Source organism: Urocitellus parryii, chromosome 9 (genome assembly GCF_045843805.1).
Source record: "Urocitellus parryii isolate mUroPar1 chromosome 9, mUroPar1.hap1, whole genome shotgun sequence".
In the NCBI taxonomy this organism is placed as follows: Eukaryota; Metazoa; Chordata; class Mammalia; order Rodentia; family Sciuridae; genus Urocitellus; species Urocitellus parryii.
The window spans coordinates 126,041,505-126,061,829 of NC_135539.1; the positions used below are offsets into that span (position 1 = coordinate 126,041,505).

The window sequence follows — 20,325 nt, forward strand, 5'->3', positions numbered from 1 at the left end:
ATTGAGTGATCATGGGCAATCATGGGTAGTAATTTCTTTCTATAGAATTCCTGTTATTTGAAAAAACAATTGAGAAATCTGCTGTGCCTGGAGGTGGAAGAGATATCCTAGGGTGGAACAACTTGAATGGATTTGCATACTAAATCTAAAACAAGTTTGGGTGGGAAATAGCTCAAGAAATATATATATTTAGCAACTACAAAATGAATGCCAAGTTCCAAAATCTTGGAAGTTTTGTAGAATAAAAATACATAAAGTCTGATGATCTGAAATAGGAAAATTGAACCAATTGGCTTAACAGGCAAGTAATTGTATTTCACCGAACAAGGTGAAACATTTAACTGAGTGCAACAAAAGTATTACAAACTTGGAGTAGAATATGGAGTCTTCTAGCCTTATTAGACACAACTGGAAACTTTTCAGAGTTTGCTGAAATTAAAGCCTGGAGGCATGTAAAGGTCTTTTATCTTTTCTTTTTCTTTTAAGATTCAGTTAGCAATACACTCATAATGCCATTGATTTTGAAACAATGCCAAATTGTTGTTGAGAGTATGATTTTCGGCTTATAAACAATAATGGGACATCTCTGAAATGACATTGAAATCATTGGCTGTTTCTATGTATTAGTATATGGTGAATTCTTTGTTTGATGTGATAAACCAAGTAGCACATCCTATATATTTTACACTGTCTAATCCTTGCACTGAAATGTTTATAGGAATCTACCTACAGATATGAGAAGAATCCAAGTATCTCTTTAATTGTTTCCGAAGAGTGTTTGGATTTTTTATAAGAAATATTTTACTTCTCGTTTTTAGTTTCCCCACATATATATCAGCCCTGCATATAATCTAAAGTACAACCTCTTCCTGTTCCTCTAAATTGGAAAAAAACCTGTCACCATATATCAATGCTGTAAGTTGTTTTGGTGAGAATTACAGGGAAACATTATATTTCTCAGGAAAAAGAAAAAAACAGGGATTAAATCAAACATACAACTTTCAATTCAGTAGTCAAAGCACAGTGTTTCATGTCAAAAAACAAACAAAAAAACCCCCACAATATTCTTTCTTCATAAGAGTGTTATCAAAGGGTATAAGCTTTCTGTTAAAAGATGAACAAGTTGTAAAAACCTAATGTATAGTGTGGGTGGTATTAGACAATTTGTGAAAATTATTGCACAATGACAATTACATTGAATATCATGTTGTGTTTTTTATTGAAGGTATATAAACTTTGTCAATTTGATATTGTAAAATTTAAAAAACATGAACATCAGTTGAGTCCAATCTTCTTCCTTCTTCTCCAATTCCTCCTTATCCTCCCTCATCCCAGCCTTCTCCTCCTAATCCTCCTTTTTCTTTTTAATCATCTTTGTATGCTTATGTAAAGTGCCTTAGATTTTACTATCTTCATATGCAGTGTTTATAAATTGAGGTTGTGCATTCTGTGCCCATAAACGCAAAGTTATAAAACAATCAGTCAATCTCACCACCTCAAAGTCAATCCCTTTAAAATACCTGTGGAAAGGAAAGAAAATGAAATCTCTCATGGAATTATGTTATTTCATTAAATCAACCACATATTTTACTTTTTATTGAGAGACATTTAATAACATTTTATGCATTAACTCATTTCCTGACTGCTAGAATTCCAGGAAAATAGAGTTGAGTGAAAATTTGTGGGACTTAATTAAGTAGAACTACTTTCTCATTTACTAATGAGAAAATGGAAATAACAGTAGCAGATTACTCAAATCCTACACACACACACGCATACACACAAAGGGTGAAAAGGTGCAGATCTCTACTATGTAGCTAATAAAATGGCACAATAATGGATGGGTGGATGGATGGAGATGAAATCTGAAAGGGTCCTGTCCAGGCCTTTATATGACGATTTAAAAGTTGTAATATTTGAGGCTATATCGCTAATCTCCCCCAGAAGTAGCTCATTTATAACACAAACTAGGTTTTACTAGAATGCTTAAAAATTTATTTCTAGCTTAAAAACTTAATGTTCTACCTAAAAACTAAAATTCTGCCAGAAAATACTGACATAATACCCTTAAAATTCAGTACTTATCAATTAGGTTGTACCGACTATTAAAAGTCTGTTTATAAGAGCTTGGTAATACCATTCAAAAGAGAACAACCATTTTCTATTCAAATATTTTAGAAATAAGTTTGCCCAGTGTGTGTGGAAACACACACACACACACTTATACTTATATTCGACTTTTCTGAATACATCAACATTCCACTTACACCAAAGTAGGATCACAACACTCCTTAGCTCAATCTTCTAATCATCTCCTATGACACAGTAGTGCAGATCCTTGGAGTGACTTCTAAAGGTGCTGCATAACCCCTCCTGCTACATTCAGTTCACCTGATTTCCTTCCCTCTCATTCTGAACCAGCTTCTCCTCCCTTTTTTGGATCAAGACATTTTAGCTGTTGTCTCTGACATTCAGCTGTATACCTATTCATTGAACTCCCTTGCTCAGAAATCGTAGAGTGTCTTCCTTCACCATGTCCATATCTAAACTGGCTTTTCCTTAGTGAGGTTTTCCATGGATGGCCTATTTAGCATTGCTGCCTGCTCCAGCCCTTGCTCCCTCCTTTCTGTTTTTAAATGTCTCTCTTCACTAGAATGTTATCTTTAATGATGGCAGGAATTTCTGTCTCAATTGTTTATGGTTGTGGTCCATAGCATGTGCTTGATAAATTGTGTTGAAGAATGCACAAATTTATTTAGAAAATTTGTGAAATAGGCCTATGTTTCAGACACATATAAGTAGAGTCTATTCAGTTTGCTCCTATTCAACTTACAGAAGATGCTGAGATAAAGAAGAAATAGTTCTTAGCAAATAGCAACAACTTCACTTAAAAATTATGACCCATTCCTCGTCCTACTTTCCATCCCTAGATTCTACATGTGGACTACCAAATATCCACTCCATTCCACTTTCTCTTTTTAACCACTATGCCATTTGGAATGAAAGGTTTATTCAGGAGGAAATTTTAGAATAAAGCAAATGTGATGAGTTAAGAGTGGATACTTGAAGATATTTCTCACCTTAAAATTTCAAGATCACATTTTTTTTTTAGAGAGAGAATTTTTTAATATTTATTATTTTAGTTTTCGGTAGACACAACATCTTTGTATGTGGTGCTGAGGATTGAACCTGGGCCGCAAGCATGCCAGGCAAGCATGCTACCACTTGAGCCACATCCCCAGCCCCATCAAGATCACATTCTTAGTACATAATCTTCCTTTCCCCTGGAAATTAAACAATATTACACCCTTTTAGTACTGCCAAAGTCTCTTGTTCTACTATCATTATCTGAGTTTATTATTTTCCACAAGCATCATAAAGAACATAGAAAAGAACTATCACCTGAGAAAGCAAGCAAATGTGCTGGCTCACAATTTGTCAGCCATTGGGGAAGCTTCACTATGCATGGTAGTGTTGTTAATTCATTCTAATTCTATTTTTAATCCATGCCATTAAGGATAGTTACCTTCACCGTTTCTTGTGTAGTGTAAAATCAGAGGACAAATGAAGTTGATCTCAAAAGCTGAGTATAGGGCTGTTTATACTTGGTAATTTTTATCTAAATGATCTTATGCAACAATAGATTTTGGCAGCCTTAAATTCCTCCTCAGAATAAATGTCATGTAGCTCTGGAAAAATACTAATTGAAAGTATCTGCCATTCACAAATGTAGTTAAAAGCTACCATTAATAACTGAAAATTGATTGAAGTAGACAGCATCTGCTTTTAGAACCAAAGGCTCTGACAAAAAAAAAAAAAAATGTGTTATTCTGGCAAGAGGGAATACACACATTTCAGATATGCTATGGCATGTCACACACACAAGAAAATGAGCTTTCAAAGTGGTATGTCAACATTAATTTTCATAGTTTTGTAATATCTCTAATCATAACCAATAGGGTTAGACAAAAACACCTGCTGTCCTTTCTGCAATTTGTTTGGAAAATTAGATTTAAAGTAGCATGACTACTATGTAACTTGATATCCACCCTGGGGTAAAGTGTCCTCAAGTGTTCTTGCAATGTCAGCGGTTGGTATAAACATAACATTCTGAAGGGACTAAATACAATTTCAAAAGAACACATTTGCATTACTTCTCTTAATAGATGTTCTGATTCAAAAATCAAGTGAGATAAATGAATTTTTACTTATGAAGGAGTTACCTGAAGAGAAATCGAAGGATGAGTTGAAGCTACAAAATATTCGGCTATTTGCATATGAAATACTTTTGATTACATCATGTTCTCTTTTGCTTAATGAATTTGAATGTTGCACGTTTCCTGAAATTTCTGCACAAAAATACAAATTCCACGTTTTTTTTTTTAATGACTGTAAGAAAGTAGGTCTTTGGTCATAGGAATACTATAATCTTAACATTTATTCTCAAATTTAAAAAAGACTATTATGTGTTTAAATTTGTTTACAGTTGGTAAAAAGGGAGCAATTGCCAATACTTTTCGTACTTAAACTACTACTTTATGCAAAATATAGTTGACCTTCTAGTATAATGCCTTTGCGGTGTATAAAAAAATGCCTATTTTTTAAAAAAAATAATGTAGTTGTTCCATGTTACAGTTTTCTCATTGTTATTACCAAAGAAATAATTTAACACGAATCTTGTTAAAGATTTAACAGTTGCAGTATGAATTCTTCAACACTTGGGTTTAATAAATTTGTATAGGAATCTTGTGTCAGGGTAATTGAAAATATGCATATAACAACACAATGTTTCAATACATGCAATTGAGCAAGTATTAAGTTCCTCCTCTAGAAATAATTGTTGAAAAATTTAAAAGACATGAGCTAATCTTCAAGAGACCATATTCAATCATTTTTAATTAACAACTTTTCCTGTGAAATTTTCAAACACACTTAAAGAGTTTTCACCAGATGCCCCAGGTGTTAATTAGCTAGAATCAACCACTACCCTCATTCTTAAACATGTTTAATCTACCCTTTCCACTTTTTTAGAGGGAAGGATGTTTTGAAACAAAATTCTTTTTTGTAGTTGTTTGTGTAAAATTCTGTGTGTATTTCAGAAATTAAGATGCTACAAGAACATTATTGTTTAGTCAGCTTTTTCGCTGATCTGACTAATGGACCCAATCAGAACAATTTTAAGGGCGGAAAAGTTTAATTTGAGAGCTCACTGTTTCAGAGGTCTCAGTTCATTCCTCAGGGCTCCAGATGAGGCAGGACATCATGGCAGAAAGTGTGGCAGAGGGAACCAGCTCACAGGATGATCAGATACAGATATATACCCCATAGCCATGCCCCCCATGAATCCCTTCCTGCAGCCTCACCTCAGCTGCCTCCAGTCACTACTCAGTTAATCCCATCAGAGATCAATCTACTGATTGGGTTAAGACAATGACCCAATCATTTCTCCTCCAAAACTTCTTACATTGTCTCACACGTGAGCTTTTGGGTATACCTCATATCCAAACCATAACTATTACCTTATGCAATCACAGTAAGTATTATCCCACAATATAATTAACCATATCTTATTAACCCAGGCAATATTAACTATTCCCTGGTAGTCTAAAAAATTCTTTTTAATTCTTAAAGTCCAGTATCCAAAGAGATTCATTTCACTAGTAGTTATATCCCATAAGAATTTTCAGTCCATCTCTTTTTCTTCTGATGCCACTGGATATTTTGAAGAAATGACATTGGTTTTGTAAAATATCCCACTCTTTGGATTTGAAAGATAGATTACCCATGGTGCAATTTAATTTGCCCCTATATTGCTAATTAATAACCAGTAAAGTAGATATTGGCTTTAAGGTTTTGATGAGAGACAAGCACATTGTTTTTCTCTATTTATTTTTATTTATTTATTTTTATGTGGTGCTGAGGATCGAACCTAGGGCCTCACATGAAGCACACTGTATTTTATGAGGGAAAAGGGTACAAAGAAAGTAATTTGGAATCTTTACTATTTACATTTAATATTCTGTCCACAAATTGTGCACACACACTTACACACACAAGATAAACAAGTCTGATTTCAAATCAAGCACTATGGTTGTTTTACAAAATTTTATAAAGAAACAGTTTATGGGGCTATGGTTATAGCTCAGTGGTGGAGTGCTTGCCTAGCATGTGTGATGCACTGAATTTGATCCTCAGCACCAAATAAAAACATATAAATAAAATAAATATATAAAAATATAATAACATTAAAAATTTGGTCATGTTCAGCATGTATTATTAGCTTGTAGTTAAATAATGAGCTTGAGTCTAATTGGTTGGATAGCACATGAAGAAGTACTACATAATATGTCTATAAGAAACTTAAAATTTTAGAAGTTAGAGAGTAGGAGACGCTCTAACAAAAGAGACTAATTTAGGACTGTCAGTGAGAGATGAGTTGATGGGGAAAATACTAAGAGCATATTGTCCAAGAAGCCAAATGAAGGGAATATTTCAAGAAGAAAGTAAGCAGCTCTGCCAAAATGTTAGTTTTGTTGAGGTCAATTATTGCTGAGATGTTGGTAACACTGAAGTTCAGCCAAGACATTTTTATAATAAACTAGGGAGGAAAGCAAGCCTGTGGGAATATATAATACTTTTGATGAATTTTTCTAGGAAAAGTGAAAAGAAAAATTAAATGATACCTGGAAGATGACTTTCAATTAAAGAAGGGTACCTTTAAGGATGCTCCCATGTAACAGACTATAATGCAGAGAGAAATTCTAAGATGGTTAGGGAAAGGGAATTGTAACAGCAGTAAAATCCTGAGAAGGCATTGGAAGATGGAAATCAATGCAAGGTTGATATGAAGAGATCAGGAATTTGTTAAGTTAGACTATGCATATAGTTTAGAAAAAGAAAGTTTGGTAGTTTTACTAGTAGAGGAAAAAAGAAATTTACTTCTAATTGTCCTTTTTGCTTGGTTAAATCAGAAGTAAATTTAACTCAGTTGGAAGTGATGAAGTGTGGCTGTATGAGAATTAATTGTGTGTAAAATACTCATTCTGTAGATGGGGAGACCAAAATGAATGGAGAACAAGAGAACTAACAAGTAAACTAACACTAAAACACCTCTTGAGGTTTGTGAGTCCAATCAACATGGGATCGTGTTTTCTTACATTCATTTTTAGCTGTTTCATGTTTGGCCATGGAGTTGGCCAAGATTTGGGTTTAATTAGCGTTATACTTTTCTCAAATTAAAACAGGAAGTTGAAAATATATGTGAAAGTACTATGATTATGAGTCATGAAATCTAACATGGATGAGTGTAAAATAAAAGTACAAGGGGCAGTTATTGAAGATGATTTTGGGACAGTCAGTGGACAGACACCAGGGTGTTAGATAGAATTTCTGACTGGATATGGAGTTAGACCACATAATAGCATGAATAATTATGAATAAAAAGACAAAGGGAATGATCCTTAATGTGTATTATTACTTTTGAATATATGAATGTATTCCTTTATGTGTGAGTCAGCTTTTCATCACTGGTTTCAAAATACCTGATCAGAACAAATTAGAGAAGTAAAAGTTTAATTTGACTCACAGTTTCAGAGGTTTAGTCCATGGTGCGATGAACTCACTGATTGCTCTGAGCCCAAGATAAGGCAGAACATCATGTGCAAGGGTCTGGTGGAGCAGTGCTTCTCCATTTGTGGCAGCCAGGTAGCAGAGAGAAGGAAAGGGGCCACCTGGAAGATGAACCCTTCCAGGTATATTCCCAGTGACCCACAGTTAGTCCATCCAAATTACAATGGACTGATTAGCTTTCAGTTCTCATAACCCAATCATTTTACTTCTACACCCTATTCCAAATGTTAAACTGAGATTAAATTCCAGTGCTTTAAGTACATCCCAAAACTCTTCCCATTTATCTATGGAAGTACATCTTTTTGTCATTCCCCAGAATCTATATTAGGATTGGTTTATAATCCCTCCCACTGACGATAATTCACACAGCATGTAGAAAATTTGTAATACTGAGTAACCTGATTCCTATCTACCAGTTCACTGGGGAAAATGTAATAATCATGCACTTACGTCATCACTTCCACTCATTTCCCCCCACTGGGAAACATGTGCAATGACTAATATTTATAGATACTAGGAAAACAAATATGATCACATCAGAGTTTTAGAATTTGGCAAGAGAAATATTAAAACAAGTAATTAAAGCATTAGGTTTTATTTTAATGGGTACAAATTGCAAGTTGAGCACAGAGGAAACGCTTAATCCTCCTTAGGTAATTCAGGAAATGCTTTGTAGTGGCAACACTTTAAATACATTTAAAAATAGACAGCTGAAAGTGGAAATTGCATAAACTAGAAAGTAGTACAGAGGTATAAAAATTCTAAAGGGGTTTCAAATTTATTGATGTTCTCAAGTTCAGAGAAAATACAGTTGTGATTTTTTGGTTGTTGTTGTATAGAGGTGGACATTTTTAATTTTTCATCTAATATTTAAAAAAATTTGGCCTAAGTCAACAATGGCCCGTTTAAGCAATTCCTATTATATTCAAATAAAAATATTTCTTCTCAGTATTTTCAGAGCTTTTTTCCCAACACTCAGCATTCCATCCTGAATGCTGTACATGAACGAGCTTATATATTCTTGCAGTTCTCAATTACAGGCTTTTTACCATTTCTCAGGTATGTGCTGCCTAGCATTTCCTGAGGTTTGCCTGGGCTGGTCATCTTCTTGCACTCTTAATAAATGCTGCTGACTTCCACAGGAAATTATATTTATAATTTTTTGTCTTGATCAGGATCAAGTGGTTACCCTCATGCTCTACTTAGCTTTTGCTTTGCTATGACCAAAAGAACTGAAAAGAATAACTTAGAGGAGGAAACATTTATTTGCCTCATAGTTTCAGAGGTTCAGTCCATGGTTGGCTGGTTGCATGGCTCTGGGCCCAACATGGGGCAGAACATCAGGGTGGAAGGTTGTGGTAGAGGGAATCAGCTCAGATACCGTAATCAGGAGGTGGAGATAAAACTCTGCTCACTAGTGACAAATTATAAATCCCAAAGGTCTGTCCCCAGTGACCCAACTACTTCTCCTTACTCCTTTCTTCTTACTTGTATTGATTAGAAAAAAGGAACAAAATTGGACAGCACATATTGAGTTCTCTACCATAAATATCTGTATTTAACATTGTGACTGCAACAGGGTTATGAGCAATATAGAAGAAGTAAAGAGGGGTAAAATCATTTACTTGAGACCCACTGAATTTGAGATACATATGGAATATTCTGTGCATCAGTAGTCTGTAATGCAATTTTGGGATCTCAAGAAGGAGACCTGAGCTGGAGATATATTGGCAGACTTCCCATTGTTTATGGGAAGGAATGGAAATGAGAGGCTAGATGAGGTCAGATAGAGAAAAGATTATAAAATGAAATCTTAATGAAAGAATGAACACTTGAGACTGTGTTTAGAGTCACAAGAGAAGTCCAGGATTTTCTATGTTAGTCTATTCCAGGAACGTTAGAGCTGGGTAATGACATCATTCAAAATGCTAGCACCTCATTTCATGCATAATTTTAGGAGAGTATGGGATTCTAATTTCTCTGAAAACAAATATAAGATCTATTCAAATTTGACTAAAATAGATGATAGTACAATGCTATTCATGGACTATCCTGCAATTAAAAGAGCAGGAAAAAACATTTGTACACTGTTTTTAGATATTACCCCTAAACATTTCTCTTCTACTTGGGGGTGGGGAGGGTTCCTAATATATATATTTAAAGTTGTATTAATTGAGTGGCTTGGAATGAAGCAAATACTAAATTGTTACAAAACTTAAGATTTTTATTGCCAGAATATTATTGTATATTTGTGTAACACATTTTAATAAATGCAAGAATACTATCAATGAATCACAACAGATTTTTCTTCAACTTTGGCGCAAACCATCCCCAAACACTCACTCTCATCATTTTATCATTCCTGAGCCCCTTCCTTCCTCTGTGTTTCTCCCATGTATCCCAGCATATGATAGTCACTCTCTTTACTACTTGACTTTTGTTTAAACTGGCCATATCTCTTCAGAAGACTCATGAACCATTTTGTACTAGTATACCTGTTCAAATCTGTGTTCCACAGCATAGCAAGGTAGAAGTCAGCCCTGTGACAAATTACAGCTTCTCCTTTAATTACTAGCTACTGTATAGGGTTTTCCTTTTATTCAAAGCCAGTGATATTGTCCCAGTTTCCCCACCTCTCCTTTTCATAAGAAAACAGCTACAAAAATAAGACTGTGGTCTGTTATTGTACAAGGTCCATTCCCACTCTCTCCACATACTGGAAGAATTAACCCAAATCAGAGCTCAGTTGTGCTTTGTCTCAGGCAGCTCAGATAAATCCTTCAATTACATTATTTAAAAATTTTCTTCACCTAATATAAAAGTAAGTGCTAACTATTCATTGTGTGAAGTCATCTGGAAGTATTTTCTGGCGGATAGTTAAACCACTTTTATTAGATTACAGAAATTCTTATCTTTCTTATCCCTCAAATACATATAAACACAAAAACTTATATTTTTTGCCTTACTTTTTTGAATTGTCAGCTTGTCATACATTATATATGTGGTTCTATTTCTAGGTTTTGCATTCAATTTTGTGGTTTGAGGATGTTTTGTTTTATTTTTAATTTGCTTTTGGTTTTATCCACATGTTGATATATCAAGGCTATATACCTAGTAGGGCATGTATCTATCCTTTCATTTTTTTTAAATGTTATTTATTTCTTTTTCATGAATTTTTACTTTTATTTTTCATTTACTATTCCATTTAAAATTCAATTTACTATATTCCTTAGAAAGTTTAGAATCAGACTTTTAGATTTTGAAAAATAAATATCTATTGAAATGAACAATTCTTGATTGTGACAACTGATACACCCACATACCATGACCATAATCAAGATAGGATCATTTCATTACCCCAGGAGTTTGCTCATGACCAATTACAACGTTCATACCCACAGGCAATATTCTTTCCACCATAAGTTTACATTTTGCATCTTCATCAGCTTCATAAAAATAGTTTTATACAGTTCATACCCTTTTGTATCTTGTTCTTGTTTTTGATATTCATCTATATTTTTATTTGTGTCAGTAATTCATTCTTTAAATGCAGAACAATCTGTGAAGGATGAAATAAAATAACTTCTTCATGAGTAATATTGAAAGAATCCTAGATTTTATTGTTTATATTTTCAAATTTAGATACATAATGCACAGTGCCTTACGGAGGTTGAAAAGACTGTAACAAAGAGCCTTATCAGTTACATAAATAGACACTGCTATTAACTGGTTTACATATTTTATGATTGTAAACTTGTGAAGTAAACATACATCGTTTTCCTCACAGGCTGTATAATGTGAGATTAGATGATTTGATATTATATATTATTTAACATTATTTGCATTTGTGTCAATATTTCTCATTTACACTGACTGTTTAACAGCCTGAAATTACACATCAGAATACTTTTTAAACTTTTTTATCTTAATATTTAAAGTGATGTAGTGGAAAATACTCCAATATGATGATATTTGGAAGAGAACTAAAGGTGAACTCTAATTGAAGATATTTGGGGAACATTTTATGTGCTTACAGTAAAATAATTGGTTTATGTTTATGTGCCTTTCATATCTGATACTGAACGTCCATCTGTTTAGTTCATACTTTGCAAGGAGAAGAAAGACATATCTAATTGGTTTGTCTTGAACTATATTTTTAAATGCATCTTTAGAAGTAAGATTTTTCTATGAACACCATTCTACCAAATGAATTAACAAATTATTTGGAATGTGTGTGTTTACAATGATAAGAAGTTGTGATTCTGGATAATACATACCAGGAATATATTTTATGTTCTGGAACTTACTAGCTCTTTGATCTGGGGCAATTTATTTTGTAATTATTTTCTGACTTATGACATTATCTATAAATTGGGGTAATAGGCACCCTTATATCAAGGAGTAGTGAGAGAGTGTGAGGATATAATGAAATAATGCTTGTAATATTACTGCGCATTTGAAAAAGCTCAATTAAAACGTGTGCAACTGTGTGTGTGTGTGTGTTTATGTGTGCACTTCCCTGGGAGACTCACAGTCCAGGGTACTTTGAAAGAGAATGTTTTTTTCTCTCATGGGTGTAAAATTATTTACGAGAGTGGAACTGTGCTGTGTCAAGAGTGTCAACATGAGGCCCAGATCACGTTGCCAAGACTGAGATGGCCAGAGAAGCAGAGTCAGAGAAGGGAGAGTGACAGAGTATTACTTGGTTTTATCTGTTGGTGACTGAGCTAATAATCAGCTTATGATTGTTTAAATGGCTATGGTTGCTTAATCCCCCAAATTTATATTTAGTTTAAAGTATTAGGGTCTGAGAAGAACAAATCTATGAAAGCTAAAATGAAATGGCCAACCCAAAAGAATAATCCTTTACTTCAAAAAGATACTGAATTTATATTGTTTAGGTTTAAAAATTTGGAAGCACAGATTTGGAAAGCAATAAAGGATTAGAAGGTTGGAATAAGGGGCCTTTGAAATACGATTATTAGTGCTCAGAGAGGATTTAACTGTGAGATGAAGTAATTTTTTTGTATCAACATATGTTCTAATACTTTGGTGCAAACAGCATCTAGAATATACATTCTGAATTTGAAAAATATTGTTTTTGCAGATACAGGAGTCCTTCAAAACTATCACAAAGAGGCCACACTTGTACTTTTAAATAGTCTCAATCAGGTTATCAAAATGGTGTCTATTTTGATAAAGGTGAAATGCAGGGACATGATGTAATATCATGTATACACACATGAGTTCTTGAAGAGAAAATGAAATGATTCATCCTCTGGGAAGAAAAATCAGTTATAAAAAAGAAACTGTCTACAATGACAGTTCTTTAAGAGATGACAGGAGCAATAACAATGATAATAATAAGAATAAGAATTTACATTTATTGCCTGTTTATTCTGTGCATAGGTACTTTTTAAGTGCTTTACTTGCAATTGTGCCTTAATTTTTAAAACAGCCTTGTGAGATATTTTATTCCCACTTTTCAGATGAGATAAATGAAACAAGATTTAAAGTTGACACTTTGGCTCCTGAGAAAATTGTTGACAGCATATATACCCTATTATGGTTCAAAAATCTAACCATTATATCACAAATAGAAGTTACTTTATTTTAAATGTTGTCATGCTATGAAAATAAATGTATATTTTCCCTGAGGTCATTTCTTAGGTGCCTTTCTTCTCTATCTAGTGGAACAACACTTTCAACACTTTTAAAAAATAATATTTTTAAAATTTTTTTAAATAATATTTTTAAAATTTTTAAAAAATAATATTTACATTGGCTTCTTTGAGTTTGTCTTTAGTGCTTAAGAGATATGTCACTGAATTATTAAAACTTATGAGTCTCAGTGGTTTTCACATTTTAAACTGGGTTTCAAATTTTTAAACTCCTTTGAGAACTTTTTAAATAAAATGAATACAGAGTGTCTGGCCCACAGAGTGATGTGCACTAGATGATAAATTAATGCTACTGGAAAGTATCAGAAATTATTTTTTAAAGCCAGGCTTTAGTGTTTGCTTTATTTTTCTTGTGTGTATACATACCAAAAGTTTTCAGTGTAAAGTTTGCAAATTTTATTGTACATAGTGGCTACAGACTCCAATGCATGTAAATTAAAAGTAGAACACTGCTGTCTCCTTCTCTACAGAAATTTCAACTTTACTTTCTCTGAACAAGTTGTTCCATTTTAATGTCTACATGGTATTGAAGGATAGCCAACTGGCAGTTTTGGGTTGTTACATACATAGGAACCTTGTAATATCTGTGTGTACATAGCTTCTAGAGCTGTGCATTTTAACAAGACATTCCTGGTCCTAGAAATTCTTCAAATATATCTGGGGTAGTGCACAGAAATCTGATTCAATACTCACACCTGATATATTAAACTAAAAGTATAAGACTATATCATGATATTCTTAATAACAGAAAAATTTTAAGACAAGCATTTCATGCATATTGTTTCATAAGAAACAGCAACCAACTGTGAGATTCATAGATTTATGTTCTATGACTTGAATTTGGGTGTCCTGCAATGGTCCATGTGTTAGAAGGTTGGTCCCTAGGCTATTGAAAGATGGTGTGGACCTTTAAGTCATGGGGTCTACTGGGGGGTCCTTTCATCATTAGGGCTGTTTCCCTTGAAAAGGATAACAATATTTTCTCATGGACTCTCTTAGTTCTCTCAAGAGTTTTTATATAAGGAACAAGCCTGTATTCACCCAGATCTCTCTGCTTCCTGATTTGAAACATAATGCTTTTGCAATGGGGTCCTTACCCAAGCCTGCACTATGCTCCTTAGACTTTGAGTCTCCAAACTTTTGAGCTAAATAAACCTCTTTACTTCATAGAGTTAGGCTGTGCCAGGTGTTTTCCTATAACATCAAATAGTGGATAATACAATATGTTACATCTTTGCATACTACCATCATATCAAGTGAACTCACAGATAAACACATCAAGCCCTTTTGTGTGTGTGTGTGTGCGCGCGCGCGCGCGCGCACGTGTGTATTCCCCCCCACCCAGTGTTATTCAGAATCAAAATTTGAACCTACATTTGTCTGAACTCCAAAAGATTTACTGAAGGTTAAAGAGACTTAAGCACTTGTCCAGTTCAGAGGATATGGTATTGGCTTTGGGAATAAGGCATGCAGACTTCCAGTCTAATACTTTTTTGATGCTTACAAAATATGTATCACATAGAGAAGAGCAGATCTTATAACACATAGAGACTATTATAAGTTAAACAGAGACACTGGGACTACCCACTCCTCTAACTTCTCAAAATAATATGCAACATGATTCCTTGATGATTTAAATGCTATTGACATTTTAGCTAATGATTTTTTCCAAATTAATTTTAGATTAACTCAGGAAAGTGTTTTCCTTCTTTGTAATTATAGCCCCTAAAATGCTTTCAAGAAATTATTTACAAAATGCAAACTCTCTTCCTAATAGGTAAAGGATTTCTTTAACCTTTCATTGGTCCGTAGCATGTATCATATCAATTGCTTTTCTTTAAGTCTTGAATTATTCTGATTTTTTCTTCTGTTATTCCATAATGCATATTTCGTTAACCATAATGTTTTTTGCCCTCCCATAAACTTACTCCCTCTTTTTCTCCCTTTTCCCTTCCCTTACTCCTTCCTTTATTCTATGAAGCGCTGTTAAGTAAATGTCTAGAACAATGCCACATGTTCAATAAAAAGCAAGCAAACAAAAATACCTGCCTGTCCTCATTCACTTTACAGTTTATCATTCAGAACTGCATTCTCAATTCTTAGCCCTAGTAGATCTTCAACAATCTGTCTGAATCAAGGTGAGACACCCGACACACATGCACAAACCACACACGTACAAATGAGCACATGCACATACCATACACATGTACTTATGTGCATGACATCCACAAGATATGCATGCATGGGTCACACATGTGCATGCAGATCATGCACAGACACGTACATATCACACACATGATATATGTATATGCCAATAAAATGCAATGTTATTTATTTGTTTTAATATTAAAAAGTTAATGGAAATTGAAAAAATACAACCTAACTGAAAATTTTGAAGACTTTTCTCTCCAAAAACCTTTAAAGTTACAAAATAAAATAAGAATAGCTAAATTTGACTTTGTATAGGAAAAAAATTAACTATGTGAACTTTGGGTAAGTGAAAAATCCATTATACAATCTTAACACTTGCTTATCAATATTTTTGACTACTGCTTGCACTAAGATTTTACCAAGAATGAAGAAAAGACAGATTATTGATTTTTTTTTTCTTGAACAATCTATTCCTACATTGTGAAATACAGTAAAATGGTCAAAAGATAGGTAGTAAGGGGAAAAGGACAAGAAGCAGCAAGAAAATCTGCATGCCAACTTTTCCATTCTGGGGACCAGGGTTTAACTGTGTGCTGAGTAATCAGTATTCATAGATGATAGGCTGAAACCCAAGAAGCTGAATCATATTCCTGCACTAATGCATCTGTGGAAACGTAGAAAGGATTGAAAAAGACTAAAGGCTGGAAAAATCATTGCTTTTCTAAAATGTCCACACCATTCTTTCCACCGTGTCCTAGTTTTGTGAGTGCTGCCTTTAGCCTTAGGTCTATTTATTTCATTTTTTGTTTTGTCCTTATGATTTCAAAACATGATTAGAGCTTACAGTGAGAGATGAGTTGGCTCAGAGAATTTTATGCCTTGGTTTCAGGGAAGAAAATATAATTTTCAATCCAGATGGGATATATATTTTATATACTTTATATTAGACAGAAATACGACTAGAGATGAAGCAAAAAGAAGGAGAGTGGGAGGAAAACCAAAAGGAAGTTAGGAAGGAAAAAAAATGGGTAGGAAGGAAGGATAAGAAATTGATTGAGAAAGAGAATGAAATGGAATAAACAAGCCAGTAAATATAGATTATAAATCAGTGATATGAATTTCTGTATTCTGAGTCTGAATACAGAAATCATTAATCAAGCTGCTTCATAAACTAAAAGCAGGAAGTTTCTCATACATATATTCTGGGGTAAAAAATAAGGAATCACAGTAAGAGTAGCAGAGATACTTATAAATACACATATGGCTCAAAAAGTACCAGAAAGTCTCTAATATTTGTTATTCCATAACCTTGCCCATACTCCTGGGAGAGATTTTTAGAGAACTTATTTTAAAAGAATACATAGAGAAACTTAGGAATTAATTGCTTTAGTCCACTTTTTCCTGCTAAAATAGAATACCCCAATCTGGTAAAATGTAATGAACAGAAATTTATTGACTAACAGTTCTGGAAGCAGAGAAGCCTAAGATCCAGGGGCCAGCATCTGGTGAGGTCATTGAATAGCAGAAGTCAAAGAGACTGTGAGAGAGAGCTAAAGCTAAATAGGGGGATGAACTTGTCCCATTATAAGAAAATTACTCCAATAACAATGGCATTAATTCAGTCATGAGGATGGCAGTCCCATGACCCAAACACCTCCAGTTAGGTCCCAGGTTCCAATATTGCACACTGGGGATCATATTTCCAACATAACAATTTTGGGGAACATGTTCAAAACATAGAGTGAATCAAACTGATTTAGGAAGTCAGTCAGTGATTTTCAGTGTGAGAAATAAAGAAGAGGTTTTTTAATGTCCTGTTCTTTCCTTCTTGGACTACAAGATGAAATTGCATTCTTAGAAGTTAAGCAAAGATGAATTTTGTATATATTTCCTAGTGCAAATATCAAAGCATAGGTTGTATTACTCTACTACCTGCAACTTGGAAGCCAGGACTTCCCTGCTATATTAAATGATCTGCTTAAAGCTTAAATTTCATTTAAGATTATACTTATTGAACATGATTTTTTAATTCCATGCATTTTATGCAATATTTAGTAAATATTAACAGCCTATTATCTGGCACTCTGGTGTGTGCTTGAAATGTAGCTACAAAGAAAACATAAGGGTTCTGGTAAATTGAGTATTATATTTAATGAGAGAAACAGTATAAGGAGGTAAGTACAGAATAATATAAGATTGTAAGTGGAAAAAGACACTATGAAGTAAAATAAGTAGATGGTATGGAGAGAATAAAGGATAAATTATTTGATAAAACAGGGAAGCACTTACATTAAAAAATGTGTTGGACATTTCAAGAGGATGATGGGCAGAGATCCAAATTTCATATAACATAAATACCTGTCTTGAATATCATTAATTGTTTTTAATGATTGAATAAATAGATTAAAACCTGTTTTAACAGCATTATATAGAAATTATTTAAAACAGTAGTGATATAATAAATTTTAAAGATCTGAGTGCATTATATCTATACTAACTACTATACTAAATACTAACACCAGAAATGCATAATACCAAAAATATAATCAATTTTTTGCTTTTCTACTATGAAACAGACAGTGCATACAATTCTAAATACATTCATACAATTTGAATCTGACTTATCTGTCACAAATATTCAAAATGGAAGACATTACTATTTGCATTTCTCACATGAGAGAACTCTATTTAGTACAATTCATGCAACTTTTCCCATAATCATTAAGCTAGTATGAAAAAGCAACATAGTAAAAACAAGGAATTATCTGATTACAAGGCCACCACTTTTCCTTCACTATTTTACTGAGATCTTCAATAAGCCAAAAGAGTTTGAATAATTCAGTAAAATAGGGAAAGTGAGATGTTAAATTGGCTTCCTGATTAGCCTGATAGGAAAAAAAATGTTAATGACTAAAATCAAACACATTAAACTAACATGCTTTTCCCTTATTAGAAGAGCTTGTTGCTTTTAATGAGATATTTTCAACTATTTTCTTGAGCAGCCTGTAAGAGTAAAATCAAAGATGTTTTAATAATATTTTCCCTCTCAGCGCACTTGTTCTTTCAATGTTGGTAAAACTCTAGGATCTAAGTACGTTGATTGACAATTTAAAGTTGTTTATGTGTCTTCTCTTTTATTTTATATTCATGCTTCCTGCAACATTTGCTTTATGAAAATAAGAATGAATGAATGAACAACGGTTATTTATATGCTCTAATTTTGCTATAGCTATTTTATGATAACACTACTTTTATTTCCTGCTGTTGGTTATCATTTCAAAACAATGTTGAACCTATTGTACTTACAATCACCTTCCAAGTACATTGAGATGCGGTATAATCTCTTCAGAAGTCATGTCATGTTTAAAATGCACACACACACACACACACACACACACACACACACACGTTTGTATTTATGTAGATTCCTTTTGTTTTGTATTTCTAGAACCTCAACCTACTGGCTTACTCGCATCCAGTCTTTTCTCTACTGCAATGAGAATGGCCTCCTGGGCAGCTTTTCAGAAGAGACGCACTCCTGCACATGTCCGAACGACCAGGTTGTCTGCACTTCATTCCTGCCCTGCACTGTGGGCGACGCCTCGGCCTGCCTGACCTGTGCACCTGACAACCGCACCCGCTGTGGCACCTGCAATACTGGTTACATGCTGAGCCAGGGGCTCTGCAAGCCTGAAGTCGCAGAGTCTACAGATCACTATATTGGCTTTGAGACTGACCTGCAAGACCTTGAGATGAAATACTTGTTGCAAAAGACAGACAGACGAATAGAAGTCCATGCCATTTTTATCAGCAATGACATGCGCCTCAACAGCTGGTTTGACCCCTCCTGGCGGAAACGGATGCTCCTCACCTTGAAGAGTAACAAATACAAGTCAAGCCTGGTGCACATGATCTTGGGTCTCTCTTTACAGATTTGCCTAACTAAAAACAGCACCTTGGAGCCAGTGTTGGCTGTTTACATCAATCCTTTTGGAGGCAGCCACTCAGAGAGCTGGTTTATGCCTGTGAATGAAAACAGCTTTCCAGACTGGGAGCGGACTAAGTTGGACCTCCCTCTGCAGTGTTATAACTGGACACTGACTCTGGGGAACAAATGGAAGACATTTTTTGAGACAGTACACATCTACCTGAGGAGTCGCATCAAGTCAAATGGCCCCAATGGCAATGAGAGCATTTACTACGAACCTTTGGAGTTTATTGATCCTTCCCGGAACCTGGGCTACATGAAAATCAACAACATCCAAGTGTTTGGCTACAGCATGCACTTCGACCCTGAAGCGATTCGGGACCTGATTTTGCAGCTGGACTACCCCTATACTCAGGGATCCCAGGACTCAGCACTTTTGCAACTACTAGAGATAAGAGACCGTGTAAATAAACTCTCCCCACCTGGTCAGCGTCGTCTAGATCTTTTCTCTTGCTTGCTTCGTCATAGACTCAAGCTGTCTACTAGTGAGGTGGTGAGGATCCAATCTGCTCTGCAGGCGTTTAATGCCAAATTGCCAAACACAATGGATTATGACACGACCAAATTATGTAGTTAACCATAAATGTCAAGCACAACCCAAAATCTTGAAGGAGTTTTTACAGTGCTTTTGTGGAACAGTTTATGTTTGGAAGAGTAAATTTAAATTGTCTTTTCAATATCTGTCTTATATCAGTCAATAACATTGGATGGCAATTTACACACATGAACTTGCTGACAATGAATATATTATACTGCAGTTTTGGTTTATGAATGAAATAAATACTGACCAGTCTAGAAGACATTCTACTTTTTACAATAAATTTCATTTGTAATTTTATATGTTCCGTGGCAATGCTTTTGTGCATTACATCCTCT

The 20,325-nt window shown here is 34.2% G+C and overlaps 1 protein-coding gene across 2 annotated transcripts in view; it reads left to right on the top strand.

Moving 5' to 3' along the window:
- Brinp3 (BMP/retinoic acid inducible neural specific 3) overlaps positions 1–20,026 on the top strand; it is a 342,679-nt gene extending 322,653 nt beyond the window's left edge. For both annotated transcript variants that reach the window (XM_077802979.1, XM_077802980.1), the window contains one exon: positions 18,910–20,026. In XM_077802979.1, the coding sequence (XP_077659105.1) occupies positions 18,910–20,026 (1,117 nt within the window). The remainder of the gene's footprint in view (positions 1–18,909) is intronic.
- Positions 20,027–20,325: the final 299 nt, after the last annotated feature.